The sequence below is a fragment of the Porites lutea genome, chromosome 6, assembly GCF_958299795.1.
Source record: "Porites lutea chromosome 6, jaPorLute2.1, whole genome shotgun sequence".
Classification (NCBI taxonomy): domain Eukaryota; kingdom Metazoa; phylum Cnidaria; class Anthozoa; order Scleractinia; family Poritidae; genus Porites; species Porites lutea.
Genome location: NC_133206.1, coordinates 15,050,809 through 15,069,100, shown reverse-complemented (window position 1 = coordinate 15,069,100; position 18,292 = coordinate 15,050,809). Strand labels below are relative to the sequence as shown.

Genomic DNA, 18,292 nt, shown 5'->3' with positions numbered 1-18,292 from the left:
CTATGACTTAAGCTTTGTTATGAAAAGCTCTTGTAGGTGACACTCCCGTAAGCCGTATGGTGATGTGTGTTCTTCGGTCAGCAGCTTTAATACGGCTTTTGAAAGGTGTGGTAGGGGAGGTCACTGCATCATGCCTCAAAATATTATCTGGCCCCGCTTGTTCAGTCAGAATGCTATTATCTGGGTAAGTCTTTATCCAACGAATAACTTTTTAGAGAACCCCCCGGGCTGGGACCTGAAATTGTGCTTTCATATTTACACGCACACTTTTCAATGCTTTTTAACACCGGGTTGTTCAAAGCTGGGTTAAGATAACCCAGGGTTAGTGTGAAATTTGAATTCAGACAGGAAAGCTTGTAACGTAAATTCAGTTTAATAATTAAACTGAATTTTTTTTTATAAGCTTTTTTTAAAGAATTATTCTTTTTGTCAACAAGTTGATGATTGGATGCTCTTAGAAATAACAGCGAAAATTATCCTAGGAAATGCTTTTGAACAAAAGAAAAAGAAATCCGGGTTTAATTTAACCCTGGGTTAAGCGCTTATCGGCCTTCCAACAACTGATCCCTGGCTCCATTGGCTCTATTGGCTCTTTCGGAGATTTCTTTCGGGGCAAACTGTTCGTGCCTTCCCGTAATGCTCTTTGCAACGTAAACAAAGATGGCGGCCTGTTTCAAATGTGCGGTTGTGTTCATTTCGTAAAGTTTTTGTGCAAAGAAGAGAATGTCACAGGATGAAGGTGTTATTTCTACCAACGACGATGCAAGTGCTTGCAAGAGGTATAAAATTACTGAAAATAGCGCTTTCAAGTCCGCCCAACAAACAAATCTAGTTTAGTGATTCACGTTCAATTATTATCTTTCATTTGGTGGTCCATGTTTTATACCCACTCTATAGTTTAAAGTCTGTGCTGTATATACAGTCTACGTCTTATACCCAGACCAGAGACGGTAGTCCGCAGTCCTTAGTCTGTATTTTATTACCGCCGGGCCTCTGATGAGATGTGACAATGGGACAAGAGAACATAACAAGAAGGCAAGAGGCTGGGCGTCCAAATAGAGAAGACAACAGGACAAGTTGGCATTCCATGATAAAACAAATCAGCAAGACAAAATAAGAAGTAGACATGATGAAATAACAAGTAGACAAGATGACTTCACAAGTAGACAAGTCAACATATAAAATAGACATTGAGTTATTTTTTACCACTCTATATTATCTTCAGTATCTGGTGATTTTTTCCCTGTAGCTTTCAGTTGAGCCATTAAAAACTGCTCAGATCTGAATATGTTGCTTCAACAGACACAAAAGGGTGGTGTTGTATGTGGGTGCTCTTCACCTCTTTGCAACCTTGGTCCTTCTCTGTTTGTTTCTATCTCTGTGACAAATTCATTCCAAAAATTCTGGCCGTTCAGGAACACTGAACTCAAATGCCTTTGAAACTGTATTTGGTAAGATTAGGTGCCTGGGTAATAGCCATTTTTCTTATAAACTTTTCAACGACTTTGCTAGTAAATATTGTAGGGCAATGTGAACTTGTGGGTACCCCTCTGAGTATGTCGGGTAACATGGAATAATAACAATGTGGGAAGAAGTTAAAATGAGACTGTATCTGGTAGCAGATTAAAGATGTGTTGGTCATTTAACACCACGTTTTAACTGAGGATTGTGGCGTTACACTGGTGGCAGCAGAAAACAAAGACAAACTTCACGGATATCTGGGTTCAGTGGTGATATATCTTTGTTTGTGTGACTGAACTTTACTGTTTTGCATTATTTTTCATTCAAAGTCTATTCCTGATTTTGCTACAGTACCGTGGTTTCGCCCATTTGCTTTGGTGGAAAACTCACCTGTGGATTCAGGATTCAAAGAAATAAGTTGTTTGACGTCAGTTAATCCTTTAAAACCAGGGAACCGGTTTACAATAGAGTCTGTTTCATCCGTAGACTCATCAGTGAATATGGAAAGTCCAAGTCAGTGCTTTCAATCAGCAAACCCGTTTGCATCGCGACTAGATCCATCAGTAAATAGTAGCAGTGCAAGACACCTATTTCACTCCACAAACTCGTTGCATGAGAGTGTCAACAGGATGCTAAGTATCAAATCAGTAGAATAACTTTATAAGTCTTATTCCACTGATTTGTTTACACACTGCCAAAAGTTTAACAAGCCTATTAAAAATCCTGTGGGTTATTATGGTACTCAGTCGTTGAGTGTTGCTCTGTTGTTAGTTGTTGGAGCCGAGAAGAAGCTGCTTCCTTTCTTGCACTGCAGGCCTTCGAGAGAAGCACAAAAGGTACTTAATGGTATGTCTGGTAGCGATTGTCGAAATTACACCAAAATTGTTGACAAATTGGAGCTTTGGTTTGGTGTTGAAAAACAGCGTGAGTCACACCAAGTGTGTCTTTCTAATCGTCGCCAATAAGAAAATGGGAGATTTCAAGCTCTTGCTGCAGATATTCGGTCTATGTCCAGTTTAGCTTATCAGGATTTATCGCTGGATACACAGAAAGATTTGCCATCCAGCACTTTTTTGATGCACTCAAGGATCAAGCTTAAATTACATAGAGATAAACCACGCATCCTAGAGGTGTTTCATCTGTTGGATGGAGATGGGCAAAGAACTTCTCTGAAGGTCTTCTCTGTACATGAAGTTGATAAAGAACCTGATTTGTTTAAAGCCCAGTTGGACATGGTACACTCTAACATTCAAGTGCAACAACAGCGTCAGGAGATTCAGCAAGTTTTCCTACAACAGTTAGTTGAGCAGACCCAGTAGCTCTCCCAGTCATTATCTCTAAACACCTCTGGTAGCCAACAACGCCAACTTCCTTCACGTTACTCCAACAGAAATAGTCCATGCTGGAATTGCAAAGAACTTTGTCACTACCGTTGTAACTGCCCAAAGCACTTGTAAGTCACTTGACCGAGCCAACCTGGTCGGGGCTTGGGAAACTCCACCATGGTGTCCCCCATGGGCCAGGGGGATGCCTAAATGCGAGTGATGTTGGCTCCACAACTAATAATGATGTGAACAATGCTTTCTCTCTGCCAATGTCAAAGCAGGAAATGACATGTCCTGATACTCCCATGGAACGGTCACATATTAATGAAAAATTATGAGGCCTTCATTTGCCAGGCTTTCTTGGAGGATCTCGTGTTAAGTGGTTAATAGACACTGGTGCTGCTCATTCTGTTTTGTCATTCAGGGTTTATAATTCTTTACCTACCAGTGTTAAGTTCAGTTTGAGTTCAGGAAATTCTGCCATTGCTCTTGCTGATGGTCAACAAGGGAAAAGTGGTGTGGTTCATGTTGTACTGTGCCCGGCTACGGTAACAGCGAGTTTCAAATGCACGTAATTGTTGGTGAAGTTGAGGATGAGGGCATTTTGGGTATGGAGTTCCTGTCACAAGTTGATTCACGTATTGACAATTGTGAAAAATCAAGTTTCCATTAATGGTGATGTGTTTGATTGTTCTGATTTCAAGAACCAACTCCTTAGTTTGAGATGTATGGTTCTACAGTCAACTGTGATTGAACCTAACCCTGAGGGGATTGTTCCAGTAATCGTTCAGAAGCGTTCATGTAACTTACATCCAAAGTTATTTCAATTAGGTATGCGATTTTTAGAACTGTGCCTAAACTCCACGTGCAACAAAAGGGACTTTATGTTGCAAGGATTCTGGTTGATATTAAGGAGGACTGAGTTGTCAATTTACATGTTTTCAGTGTTTCTAATGAAGTGTTTCACTTGGCTGGTGAGACTGTGATCTCCCTACCTAAGCCAGTTATTGATGTCACCTCACTAGAGCTTAATGAAGAGGACCAGGAGAGTGCTAGAGTAATAAATGAGCATGTGTCACAAGGAGCAGTTGATATGACTCTACTGGAGGCCTTGCAAGAATTCCTTGAGAGAAACACTTATTCCTTAAATGGCAGTAAAACTGAGAGACTGCTGGAGTTGCTGTTCAATTACAAGCATATGTTCTCAATTTCAGATGGGGACTTAGGCACCACACCAATGGTCCAGCACAGAATTGAAATGGGCAATGCACTTCCAATCCGAATACAACCCTGGCAAAATTCACTATGTAAACATGATGAGATAGAATGACAAGTCACCAACCTCATACAGCAAGGAAAGGTGAAAGAATCATCCAGCCCCTGGTCTTTTACGGTTGTGCTAGCAACCAAAAAGGACAGTAGCCAGAGGCTCTGCATGGACAATTGCCAGCTAAATGCAGTGATGGTAAAGGATGCCTTCCCCTTGCCGCGATTTGGTGATTCTCTTGCTGCTTTCAGTGGCTCACGATGGTTCTCAACCTTTGATCTTGCTTCTGGTTACTGGCAAGTGGCAATGGATGCCGACACCCAGGGAAAGGCAGCATTAGTAACTTCAAGCAGCTTGTGTGAATGGACCATGATGCCTTTCAGCCTCTGCAATGCACCCAGTACCTTTGCTATATTGATGGAACTTGTTTTGAAGGGCCTACATTGGAAGATTTGCTTGATCTATCTTGATGATGTTATTGTTATGGGGTGCACATTTGAAGAAGAATTAAAGCAGCTGAAAGAGATGTTTGAGCGACAAGCCAGAGCAGGACTACAGCTTAAGCCAAAGAAGTGTTTTCTCTTCCAGAAACGGGTTTCATACCTTGGACATGTGGTCACAGAGGAAGGTATTGCTGCTGAACCTGAAAAGGTGGGGCAAGTTTGCACCTGGGCCATCACAGAGATCAAAAGTTTCCTTGGACTTGCCTCTTATTACCACCGATTCGTCCCTGTTTTCTCAACCATAGCTAAGCTGCTCTATGAGCTAACAGAAGCCAAGATGGAATTTGTTTAAACAGAGCAATGTGAGTTAGCTTTTGACAGCCTGAAGGGTTTACTTATGTTGAGCCCTGGCCTACCCAACCAGGGAGAGAAAGTTTGTGTTAGCCACCGACACATCAGACCATCAAATTGGGGCAGTGTTATCAGTTTCAGGACCGGATGGAAAAGCCCATTGTGTTTGCAAGTTGGACATTGTCCAAATCTGAAAGGAGCTATTATGTGACCCGTTGTGAGCTTTGTCAAGCAACACTGGTATTACCTGCAATGTACAAGATTCTGCATTTGAACTGATTGTACCCTTTACCCTTTGTTGTCCAGGCCAAAGACCCCGGGTTTAAAGTCACAGAAATGCGTGTCTCTGGTTGATGTGGGTATTTAGACCGTGTTGCGTGCCCCTAACCAGCACAATGAACAACCTGTGAATTGTGAAGGACCTGTTGGTGATTGCTGTGCCACTGTCATGTTGGAACTAACCTGGACCTCCACCTTCTTGAGGGAACAGCACGAAGCAGATTCCGATCTCAAAGCTTGCATGTTGGATTGAATTCTCTAGTACTGAGTGAGTGAGTGAGTGAGTGAGTGAGTGAAAACTTTATTTACCCACGGTAATTTTATCAAATAACTTTACATAAAGCATCTGTTCTACCTAAGGTACAATGAACTACCTGTGAATTGTGAAGGATCTGTTGGTCATCGCTGTGCCACTGTCAAGTTGGAACCAACCTGGACTTCCACCTTCTTGAGGGAACAGCTGGAAGTAGATTCTGATCTCAAAGTCATTAATCGTTGGAAGGAAGTCAGCAAAGAGAAACTGTTGTGGTAAGATGTGTCGCCTCAGAGTTGTGCTGTGAAGACTTTGTGGTCACAGTGGGAGTGCCTGTTTACCCGAAACAGTGTGCTTTGTCACAAATGGGAAAGTGGCTGAGGAGAACAGACATTTGACCTGCTTATTCTTCTCGAAAGCCTCTGACAGACTGCTTTTGAATCTCATCATAAAGCTGTAGTCTTACGACTGCAAGTCATTGTTGTCTTACTGGCCAGGACTTACTTCAGCAGTTCACATATTGGTCACCAGGTTCCAGCCTGGGGAAGAAAGCATCATGCTCCTTTAAAGCAGTACACGGTAGGACCTCCCATGGAACGAATCACGATTGACATTCTTGGCCCACTGCCAGAAACCTGTGAAAGAACAAATTTATACTGGTGGTTAGTGACTATTATCTACTTAGAGTTACCCAATACCAAACCAGGAGGCCACTACTTTTGCTGAGAAGCTAGGGAGCAAGTTCATTTGTCGTTTCTGTGTACCTCGTCAACTTCATAGCAACCAAGGAACTAACTTTGAGTCAAAGGTGTTTGTTGAAGTCTGCAGACATAAAGACTTTGAGAAGACTCACACCACTCCACTGCATCCCCACTCTGACGGATAGGGACCCTGGGGCCTCCACTGGAGAGATGGATTCCAAAAAGGCAGATGCAGCTACCAAGCCCAAGAGAAGAGGGGAGAGAGACATCAGAAGTGGGTTTATCAGTTTTTGTCGACGACAGACAGTCAGCTCCAGTTAAGGAGGGAGAGGGATGTGAGCATGACGAAACAGAATCTATGGAAGGAGTTGAGGATGATGTTTTCCTGAAACTTCTGAATGCTGATCGCACTGGGGATGATAACAGTGACAAGCCTGAGCATGTGAGGGAACCTGAACCTTGTGCAGAATTGACAACTTTTGTTGTGGGTGCCCATAACTAGGAGGGTGTTGGCTGTCAAACAGCTGAGTCGACTGTACAAGGTTTACCAGGGAGTGATTCCAGTGTTTGTAGGAGACCTTATAGTCGACATGGAAAGTGGGTGACTGATAAACCTGAAGTGTTCAGGGACTGATAAGCATTATAGGACAGTCTAGGCAACTAGACAAGTACAAGTTAATGCCATTCATTTCCTAAGAATTGTTGACATTTGGAATGTAATGAACAATCATTAGAGACTCTTAGTCCGTTGTGTTGAATTGATGTTGTTGTGAATCAGTCAGAAGTGATTTGTAAAATAGTGGACCAGTGCTTTAACAAGGGAGGAGTAGTGTAGCGTTAGGCAAACACGAGGGTATACCCCCTCTGAGTACATCACATGACATGGCATAATAACCATGTCGGAAGTAGTTAAAATTAGACTGTATCTGGTAGCAGATTAAAGATACGTTGTTGTTTATTTAATGCTGTGTTTTAACTGAGGATTGTGGTATTACAATATACCATCTGAACTTGGTGCCCCTGGGCTTCTAACAATGGACCCCTTGGGATGATGCATTTATTTAACCAGCTTACAAGGAGAAACTGGTATGTTATCTTACTTCTGGCATTGGCTGGTATTTCTCTATGAAGTAAGTGATATTCTAGGTTGAAGTGAAGCCCTTGATTTTCCTAGGGTTTATCTTCGAATTAGAAGTTCTTGATATGTTTGTCTTAGTAGAGGTTGGTTCTTTATCAGTTACCAGTTTACTGATGGTTGCTGCAGTGTGTATGTAGTGTGCCCTTGGTGTCCTCAGTGCTTCTAAATGCAAAGTCAAGGTTGCAGGTATCACTAGGCTTTATCTAAGAGGCATGACCTGCTAAGGACCCTATGCTGAGGTTTGTCATGTATTCCAATTCGGACGCAAAGAAACCAGGAACTAAATTAGAAAAATCTAAAACTACATCAGATACCAAATCCTTCAAAACTACTTTTATTTATATTCATTGAACACCAACTGCAAACCACAAAAGGTACCAAAACCTGCAAAAACTGCAAATTCAACTGCTCTAAAAAAAACAAAAAGAAGCAAATACTGCAAAAACAAAAATTCTAACTTCGTCTGCTATGCTAGGGGCCAACTTGCATCCATTCCAGCACTCATTCATTTTATTGGATTCAACAAATTATTTCTTCTGACCTTACTTGTTTGTTTCTTTCAGGTTTGCTGTTCAGCTAGGTTATTGGTCAGATAATTATATTCAGCACTTCACAAGGCTTGGAGAGAGAAAGACTCCAGAAATCAATAGAGGTAATGCTCTATATCTTACATGAATTTCTATGTTGGGGAGCAAGGATGGTGCAGTAGTCAGAGCACTCGTCTCCCACCAGTGTCGCCCGGGTTCATACGCCATATGTGGGTTGAGTTTGTTGTTGGTTCTCTCTCTTGCTCCAAGAGGTTTTTCTCTGGGTACTCTATTGATCTGGAATGCATAGACACCTTTCAACAAGTTATTAAGAACTCCTAAGTACTCTATGCCAAGTTATAGAGTTACCTGAAATAATCTAGCCTCCGTTAGCAGACGCCTTTTTTGGCTTTTGTTGGAGTGAAGTGACACTGGAAATATGGTTGTGTTTGCACTAGGCTAGAAATAATCAACCTCAACCTCGCCTCTTTGCACTCCATTAGGCATAAGGCCTCCACACCTCTCCTGCTATCTTATAATTAAAAGGTGTGCCTGGTTTCAGGGATGATAATTTTTTTTTTATGGGGATGGGACCTCAACCTGGAGGGCCAGGAATTGCAATTTGTCGGGCCTTTCACCCAAAACCTGCAGTTGAACCCACCAGGGACCAAGGTCCCAAATGGTATAGCTTCCAGGTTCATCAAGGCACACAACGTTAAGGCGCAATAATCATGTTTTTTATAAAAATTGTGTTTTTAGGTTACTATGCTCGTGTTAAAGGAATGCGAACTCTTTTGGACCAATTTCTCACGCAGACGCACTGTAAATGTCAGGTTATCAATCTTGGCGCAGGATTTGATTCCCTCTTTTGGCTGTTAAAGGTAATGCAAATGTCTACATGTGAAAGCACAGGCATCCAAAGCTCACATTAAGAGGGTGGACATCAGTGAGTGTGTACCACGTTACATGCAATCATTGAGATGTTTTATGAGGAAATAAAATACTCCTGAGATCTGCGAACGATAAAAATCAGTGTATTTTACCTTTCGATCAATTAACCGAATGAAGAAGTTTTATCTTTGATGTATTTCTGCGTGTTTTGGTGTGAATTCATCAATTTGGTTGGCTTTTTGGCTCTATTACATTATCCCTGTAACTCTGACTGATTTCTACATTGTAGGCGTAACGCAATAGAGCTAAAAAGTTAACTAAAGTGGTAAATTCATACCAAAACACACACAAATACAGCAAAGATAAAAATTCCTTATCGTTTGCAGATCTCATTATTTTATTTCTCCTACAACGTCCAAACGATCGCTTGTAACTAATGCCATACTGACTCTCTAGCGTCCACCCTTATAACGTGAGCTTGGGGTGCCTGTGGTAAAAGGTGAAGTAGCCTTCATATAAGAGGCATAATTCTAAGTTTTTTTGTTTTTATTTCAAGTAAAGGAGGATGGCTTATTGCCAAAGCTATTTGTGGAGATAGATTTTGGAAATGTAACCAGCAGAAAGTGTTACAGCATAAGGCAAGTTATCTTTAATCCCTTTACATTAAATAACAATTTCTTGTTCACAATGTTTTTAATAGACAATATAATGATTCCTGTGTGTCAATCCTAAGAGTATTATCATTGGGTGCAAATTTTTCTTCCTTTTCATTGGCTGAGAGCCCACCACATGACCTGCAAAGAACTGTCTACAAATAATGATCTGCTCATGCGCAATGTCGTCCAACTGTGTTTGGCTGCAAATAACATTCTGCTCATGCGTAAATGAAACAACACTTTTCTCCTTCTTGCGATCGCCCTTGCACGAAAATGGCAGATCGCTTCACTTCATGAAATTATTCATAAAAATCCAACTTGGTGATTGAATGATAGTAAACGATTATTGAACTTGGTTATCACAAAATATTGTGACTGACCTCCTCACCACTGACAAATCATGGTATTCCGCTCAACCTTGTCCAGTAATATTATTGTTAATCATCCGCAAAAATGTAAGCACAATATTAGTACTTTTTGCTTCTTTTATTTTGTTTTTGTTCTTAGGATCAGTTTCAAGTTTATACTGATGTAGGTTTTGAAGCCCAGATCCTGTGTGCTACATTAATAAAATTTCAACTTGTTGCTGGCGTTAGACATTTTGTTTCTGTGTACTTTATAAGCTAGCCTGCAAACGGCAGACATTTCTCCTTACTCATCACTGCCAAGGGACATTTCGCGAGGAGGAACATCTGCGACTTAGCGACAGAAGTTCCATACTGATGACGTAAGTCAATGTTTACATAATAAATCCGGTAGTCATGGGGTTCCAAATGCAAACTGGTTCAATTTTACGTTTCTCCTGGTCGATTTTTGAAAAGTGTTGTGTTCATCTGCAAACTGAGCTCCAGCAAAACTCAAATGCTTCTTCTAGAGAAGACTATATTCCACAAATATTGACTGTTTTGTTAGAGATTCATCCCGTTTACATTGGACCTTTGCTGCCTTTTGTCTTTTGTCTGTCATTCGTAAACAATGGCTAAAACAATGAAACTACTCCGTCGACCAATCAGCGCTTCTCACCAGATTCTGGACAGATTTTGCATCATCAGTATGGAATTTCTGTTGCTGAGTCGCAGACGTTCCTTCTCGCAAAACATCCCTCAGCGGTGATGACTGGGGAGAAACGTCTGCCGTTCGCAGGCTATGTATAAGCCTTTTTCTTCTCTGTCTTTAGGGCAAGGAGAAAACTTCAGGAAGTCTTTTCTCAAGATGATGGATTGAAAATTGGTTAGCTTTTCAAATATTAAAAAAGATAAACTATTAACCTAAGAAAAAAGCCATGAAGATTGCATACAAGTTTTACTGTACTTCATTATTATAAACTAGGTCCAGCATGTGATGAAAAAAAAAACAAAATGGATTAAACAGTCAAAGCACTTGATTCAATGAATAATTTATGAAAATAAACTGATCAATATTTCATGGTTTTGAAATCTACTAGTATTTATTGTTTTGATGATGAAATTTTTGATTTGATGCCATTTGCCATCTAATGCTGCAACTTGCTGGTGAAAATTATTTCTAATAATTTGAACAAAATCCATTCAAATTAAACAACTTAACAGAAGCCTGTTAACTTCCATACTACTGTTTGCATTTAAAAAGGCCATAATTGCACAATAATATTAATGGTGCCATGTTATTACTGTGACCAGAATCCTTTTTGTTTTTCCTTTCAAAATTTTAAATTTGGTAATCCTGGAAAGGTTTAAATAAAAAAGCCTTAATTTGCACAACCCTGCCCTCAAAGGACTTTGATCCTAGTTAGTAAAATGACGTCATTGCGCAGATAGCCTATTGGACCACAACTATTTGTTTACAAGTTCAAAAATGAAGATTGTCTTGAATTTTGCATCCTTAAAAGTTTAAGGGTTAAGAAAAAAAAGTAAACATTCTTATCATTAAATAAATATAATCTCTTTATTGCAGAAGGAAATGAAGCTCACTCTAAACATTATCACCTACTAGCTGCTGATCTGAGAGATATAAGTATACTTGAAAGCAAATTGAATGAAATTGGGATTGATAAAAGGTAAGTGGACCTTGAGGTTCAGCTGCAAATTATTTAGAATTGCATGTGCAGGGCTCAAAATAATGGCGAGTCAACAGATAATGTCCGGCCAGAAAGGCAACTTGACCGGGCAAGAACTTCACTTGCTGGTTATGTTGACTGGTCACACACACTCTTATTCTTGAACAAACAGCCAATTCCTCACATGTACATCTTAAATTTTGTCTCAATGATCATGTTCATGAATAGAAAATTACACAAGGATCAGTTGACTTTTTTACCATTATTTTTGACTGGTCAGAAAAGGGACTTGACCAAGCAAAAGTTACCATGGCTCCCCTGGTCATGATGTCCCGCCGCCATCCAAAAATTATTTTGAGCCCCGATGTGTATGACAAAATTTTTGTAGTTGGCAAAGGGACTGGATGATCATTACTTTTTGCACCTTTAATTTTCCCCTTGTTTGTGTCCTGCCATTAATGTATTTTCTCATGCAGTCTTCAAGTTTCCCAATGGACACAACAAGTTTGGTACTATTATAAAGAAAAAATAATCAAAATTACATGTAACGTTGGCACAGTTATTCCCAGCTAAAGGTAGTGTTAAGTTTTCCTCATTTCTAAGTGGCTTGCACTGATGTTAGAAGTTCAAAAGTTAATTCGCCCAGGGCAAGTTGACTTTTAATTCTCATCTTGCCAGTAGTCGTACATTATAAAAAATGATTTATTGATCAAGTTAACCCTGTCCCCACTTAGTTAATTGATTTCCAAAAATGTTGTCAGTGATTTAAGAAATGTGATTTTGAAATAAACACTGCCGTTGAATAATCACCAAACTTGAAAATATTCTGGATCAGAAACACTAAGACTTTGATAAACAATGTGGTGTTTAATCATAAAATACGTTTGTAACCTACAGGATTATGAAGTCTTGTAATTTGTGTTTCAGCCTACCAACAGTGTTCATCACTGAGTGTGTGTTGGTTTACATGGAGCCTGAACATTCAGCTGCCATAATTAACTGGGCAGGATCAAATTTCAAAACTGCTCTTTTTATTAACTACGAACAGGTGAAAATCTTCATTTAAATTTAACTTACACAGGTCATATTCTCAGCTTCTAGTGTCGTCTTAATTAAGTCATCATCAAATAAATTTCACTTGTTTTTTAGCCAGTTACTATATCTGGATCTGTAAAAAGAGGAAATCGGGACCAAATCTAGTGGGTTTTTTAAAACAACTAAAACTTTTTTATGAAATAGAATCCAAAGCAACACTTGATCTACAAAAAAAGTGGTCCTCATAAATATTCTTCAAATACCTTTTTCTCACTTACTGCAACCTTAAAATTCATGAAAAAACTAGCTCTCTTACCCCTGACACCTGCAGCTAATTCCTTCAGTTTTAATCGATTTTTTCCAGTCTATGTTGAATGTAATATTACTAGTTAGTCAATGCGTAAAGCATGTTACTCCGCTTTTTGCAGATGTACTTTGATTGATTATGTATATTAATTTTTTTTGTACTATGCACTATTTTTTCTTTCATTTCTTTCTTTTTTTGTGTGTGTTTGATCTAATAAATTGTTAAAATAATAAAATAACCAAAAACGTCTGGTGCCAGAATAGTATTCAAGACATGTTTGTGTAATATGTAGTCTATTTAAAAGATTGTTTTTTCTGCTGTGGAAATATGATTAGTAAATAATGAAAAATATGCACTGTGAGCAAAGAGTTCCTGGAAATTTCAAACAACTAAGCAAGATGTTTAGGTAATGTCAATACTTTGTTTATCAAGACCTTTTTGCTGTTAGTCCATATTTTTTATTATTTACTTCTGTAACAAAAAGTTTTAATTGTGCTTTGATCAGCCTATGAACAAAACCCAGTGGTGTGATTATTTAAACAGAACCCCTCTTCAGCATATCGTTTCACCAGTGCTCTTTTTACAAGCCACCTTGGTAACGAAGTAGTCATTGATAAAGAGCTGGTAGTTATTTTTTTGTTTTCTTTGTTCATTGTTAAAATTGGGAAAACAGTGGAGAACAGCTCCCCCGAAAAACTTTCAGCCGACAGTTAGCCAAATTGAGGTCATTTTATTGAGAAGTAAAAAGTATAAATTTTTGTCTCTTTACCTAATAAACTAACCCTGAGTTTCACTAAAATTTAATAATTTATTTGTTCATTACATTTTTTCTCTCTTTTTTTTGTAACTTCTAACTGTTTAAAATGGAAATGTATAATTGCCTTTATATACAATTTTAGAGAACAAGCCCGTTGAAACTAGGTGTTTTGCCAATTTTAAGTTTTATTTTTTAATCTAGGTTTCCTAATAATAGTTTCTGTTTGTTCACAGGTGAATATGCAGGACAGATTTGGTCAAGTTATGATCCAGAATCTCAGAGTACGTATCATGTCATTGAGGATAGTGTGAGATGCGTTCTGGGGTGCCCACCTACCTCTCCCCTAAGCCAACATTAACACTTACTTCTCACTTAGGGCAAAATGTTAGCTTAGGGAAGGGGTAGGTGGGCAGTTTCCCAGAAACGATAATGATCTGATGCATTCCGTCTGGACTCATGTGCATTATATGAAGAGCTCTAGATTAATTGTGAATGGCCAGGTGCCCTCTCCTTCCTGGTACCTTATGTGCCTGTTGTTTTGTGTTCTGTTAAAGTTTTGCAATTATTTTGGCTGGTTAGCCATTTCTTTGAAAACCCATCCGTGTTCCATAAAGGAAATAAATGTTTTGTGGAGGAATTTTTTTTTTAAACATAAGATGTAAAACATTAATGTGAGTAAGCACTGGCTGTTATCTTCATGTCTGTTGAAACTGTTGCATACTTGATATTTGCATGATGAAGACTATGTCATCTATGTTATCGCATTGTCAGGGAATGTAGCCAGACTGTTTTGCAGAAAGTGGGTTAATTTTATACCTTTTATACTACTTTTGGTAGAAAAGCAAGACAAAAAGGGATCCTTCCACTTCTAAAAATCCTAGGTGTCCATGCTCTCAACCATAAGCTAAACTTATATGCGTCATTGCAGGGTAGAAATTGTGAACTTCTTGGTGCATTTGCTTGTCCAGATCTTGAATCACATGTGAGTAACTAGATCCAAACTTCACAATCTAGCTATTAGATTATCCAATAAACAAAATACATATTACATTTGCATATATTTAACAATTATTCCACGAGTGCACGTTGGATATGAGATGGTAGAATCATCTCATATCTAACAAGCGCGAGTGGAGTAATTGTTTTATTAAAAGCGCCTACAAAATATCGAGAATTCTTCCCGACTTTAGTTATAAAACAACTGAAGATTTTCAGCTTCTTTTTAATTTTGAGCAGACTCGTACAGTTACCATATTTGGAGAGCATGGTATAATGGCTCATATACTATGATGGCTAAGCCAATCAGAGCTCTAGAATTGCATTATCCAACGACTCAGTTTTTAACAAAATATAATAAAACAATGCTTGAGTATCAATATACTTTGCACGAAAGTGCTAATTGGGGCCCTTTTTTAATCTCCCACTGCAGTCCCTGCCATTTTATGATGTCATTCGAACCGTGCGGTTCTCTGATCCTAAAGATCCCAAACTTTGTGCAATTCATACAAACCCCTATACCAAGCAGACACTTGGCTCTGTCACTTTAGTGTAACCATGGACGTTAATTTTCCATGATTTTTTGTTGTCTTTCTCCACTCAACAGAGGCAAAGATTCCTGGCACATAACTGGGAGAGAGCAGAAGTTCTTGACATGATGAATGTCTACAACTGCCTACCTTTTAATGACAGAACAAGGTTTGTTTGTTTGTGAAATCACTTTGCTTGAATCGGAATTTTAGCTGATTGTAGTCGTTTGTGGTAGAGGGTAGCTTGAGTGAGATTAAGTCTAAGAAATTTGACCACTAGGCTCCATCCAACAGTTAAACTTTTGTTGAGATGTTGTGACCTTTGGCACCTATTACAGTTGACTTCGTCCACATGCTTTGTAACTATTTTAATTTGTGATGACAAACATGTTAATTTAGTGATTTAGATTATTGTAGTGACTGTTGATATAACCCAGTATGATCTTAACATCTCTCAGAATCTGTCGACATTGTCCCATTCTCCCAATGTTTCAGGGGCACCCAACGTCAATTTTCGGAAAATATCTGTTCGGAAGACGATTTGAGCTCTAGAATTTTTGGAACATTTGTTGTAAAATTTCTTGCTTACCTGCCTCTCCTAGGATTTTCGAACATCTAAAAGATGGTATAATTGCCCATTTTTAACGGATTTTTACCCTAAAAAGGTCACCTAGAATGTTCGGGAGCCTTTTTTCTTGCTGAAATTTTCGAAAAGGTAAGTTTTGATCCCTATGATTTTCGGATCACTAGACTTTCAGCTAGGAAATCCGAAGAGATGAAAAATTTTTAGGGGATAGAAATATACCTATATTTACCGCTTAAATACTAAAATACGTTTAACAATGCTATGTATAAGTGGTTTTGAACTATATTCTCGTTGGGTGCCCCTGATGTTTCGACAGTATGGTGACCACACTGGGTTTAAGGTAACTGTATTGCACCAGCAGAAAAAGTATGCCAAAAGGCTTATAAACTGCATTTCGTTACTTTTTTCATCATAAAATTGCCAGCTATTTTAGGGTTTAGTTTCACCAGTCCATTTATTTTTATTTTCAAACAGAATAGAGAGAATCGAATTTCTTGATGAAGTTGACCTTCTGCACCAGTTACTTTCTCATTATTGTATCGCCTGGGCAGTGAATGATGCTTCACAGCTTGGTGAGTATGTTTACATTTATTTTTCTTGTTCCCTCTACACACGCTGATTCTATCTTTGCTGGGTGATTATGGGAGAAGGCGTTATCACAGTGATCTGATTCGGCTGTCTTCCACCAAAGGAACACTGTGGAATTCCAAGATCGGAATCAGTTAATACTTAAGTAAAACCTCGTTTTTGTTTAATGTTTCTTTTGCGTTAATTTTCTTCGTTCTTTCTCTTAGTTCTACAATTACAGGTTTTTCAAGTGCCATAACCACGTTAAACAAAGTCAATATCTCTTATTATCATTGTCATTGTTATTATCATTATTATTGTTGTTGTTGTTGTTGTTGTTATTGTTGTGACTTGCTGCTCCAAAAGTGAAAAGGAATTTATATCAGTAATCAAATACAAAGAATCGCGGTGCATAGTGGCCGCTGGAGTGCAGCTAAGTACGTTACTCTTCTGATCACGAAACACGGTTATAACGACGAAGAGGTTGACGACAAGCCTAAATTTCTCGTGCGATTTGAACATAAACGTCTTTTGAAAATTTGTTCATGACAAGAAAACCTGATAATACGTTGTGTGTTCTCTAGGTTTATCAAGCATTGCTTTTTGAGAGGAGTTATAAGCTGTAATGAAAATGGCAAAACGTTTAGCCTTGTTCATGCTTGACGTTTGCTCGCTGCTGAAGTGCTTTGAAACCTTAAAGCCTTATTACATGAAGCACAGACATACCAGTCATTGTTCGAGTAGTACATGGTGTATGGTTGTGAACATTTCTTTTTTCTTTTTCATTTTTTCTGGTTACAACTACCCCTAAATGACTCAGACCGACAGTTTGAATCGTGTTCAATACAGCAAGTAAGGAAAGCAGTGTGATAAATGAATTGTTGTTATTTAATAGTGAGTAACTTCTAATTTGGCACAAGCTACTCTGATTCTTATTATAAAATAAAAACGATGAGGTGAATTGCAATAGAATAGTATTACAGTAACATTTCAACGTCAAGCCAGGTATTGCATCCCCTCGCATTAGGCAGAACGAATTCTAATTGAGAAAACGGAGGCATTTTTAGAACTTGTATGACTTACAGGCTACTCCTTTGCAAAAATAGATTTTATAGTTAATACTGTCTGAAGAAGATTGTTGTAGGCAAGAGCTATTTTTCTATAATTTATAAAGTAATCAACATGACTTCGTAGGTTATGTTTCACTTTGATTTTGGATTGTGCACAGAGTTTAGTCTCATTTGCTAAATAATATATGCCAAAAGGGTTTGTAACCCTCTTAAAAACCGCTCTTAATATACAGGGGCCTGCGGCCCGTATCTTGAAAGTCCCAGTAACTTTTCGGGCCCGAAATAATGTTAAAAAAAGAATGTTAGAGCAGGCTCCGGCGTCCTAACCAGTCCATTTTGCTTCTTTATCTGACCCCAGTTGTTCAAGAGGTGGATAGCGCCATCCACCGCATAAATCTCTGTCCAGTGGATAATGTGCAATTAATTATCCACTGAATAGAGATTTATCCGGTGGATAGCGCTGTCCAGCTTTTGAACCTCTGGAGCCTGATGATTTTATTGTATCGTTTTCAGAGCTATTATACCACGATCTTGAATCCAAACACTGCAAACATGAAACAGCTTTCCTGCTCAGTACTTTACGGGACCTTCGAGAAACGAGCTTCAGGGCCTTCAATAAAATGTTATCTTAAGTTATTGTTTCTTAACATTAAAAACACAAAAATTATGATTTTTCGTAGCTTGAATCCGGCCCCATCTGATCTGTTTTTCCTCATAATGCCACAATTTATTTGGTCATGTTCATGCTAATAAAGGAATTTATTACAAAAGAGAACCTGTCTTCATTTTATAACTATTTCCTCCTTTGTTTCATTACAAATGTAAGGAGAATTGCGAAGAAAGAGGTGAACCATTCCTTCCGCCCCTTGCGGCTTCAACGCTCGCTTCGCTCGCCATAAATGGAGAGCTTGCTCGCAGGCCAGTAGGGGCGGTGGTGTCCTGGTGATTTGGGTGTCCCAGTGTCGAAGTTAGCCTGCAAAAACATCCGTTTCTCCTCGCTCTTCGTAGCTGGGGACGTTCTGCGCGAAACGTCCCCAAAGAGCGAGGAGAAACGGATGTTTTCGCAGGCTATGTCGAGGTATCGCCGCACCCAAACAACTAGTGATATAAGTGCTGA

The 18,292-nt window shown here is 38.9% G+C and overlaps 1 protein-coding gene across 1 annotated transcript; it reads left to right on the top strand.

Annotated features, from left to right (window-relative positions):
- Window positions 1-645: 645 nt before the first annotated feature.
- LOC140941468 (leucine carboxyl methyltransferase 1-like) lies at window positions 646-17,953 on the top strand. Its single transcript, XM_073390462.1, has 12 exons — window positions 646-779; window positions 7,782-7,870; window positions 8,505-8,626; window positions 9,198-9,274; window positions 10,470-10,522; window positions 11,225-11,327; window positions 12,255-12,375; window positions 13,660-13,707; window positions 14,355-14,408; window positions 15,030-15,121; window positions 16,013-16,110; window positions 16,690-17,953. Exons 1-12 carry the CDS (start codon window positions 724-726, stop codon window positions 16,710-16,712), a joined length of 936 nt encoding a protein of 311 aa, XP_073246563.1. The 5' UTR covers window positions 646-723; the 3' UTR covers window positions 16,713-17,953.
- Window positions 17,954-18,292: the final 339 nt, after the last annotated feature.

Excerpts from the sequence above, each read along its gene's own strand:
- LOC140941468 (XM_073390462.1), top strand. The coding sequence starts at position 724 with ATGTCACAGGATGAAGGTGTTATTTCTACCAACGACGATGCAAGTGCT. Across the intron at positions 13,708-14,354 it reads TTATGATCCAGAATCTCAGA|GGTAGAAATTGTGAACTTCT; the intron begins GTACGTATCATG and ends GCGTCATTGCAG. Across the intron at positions 15,122-16,012 it reads CCTTTTAATGACAGAACAAG|AATAGAGAGAATCGAATTTC; the intron begins GTTTGTTTGTTT and ends ATTTTCAAACAG.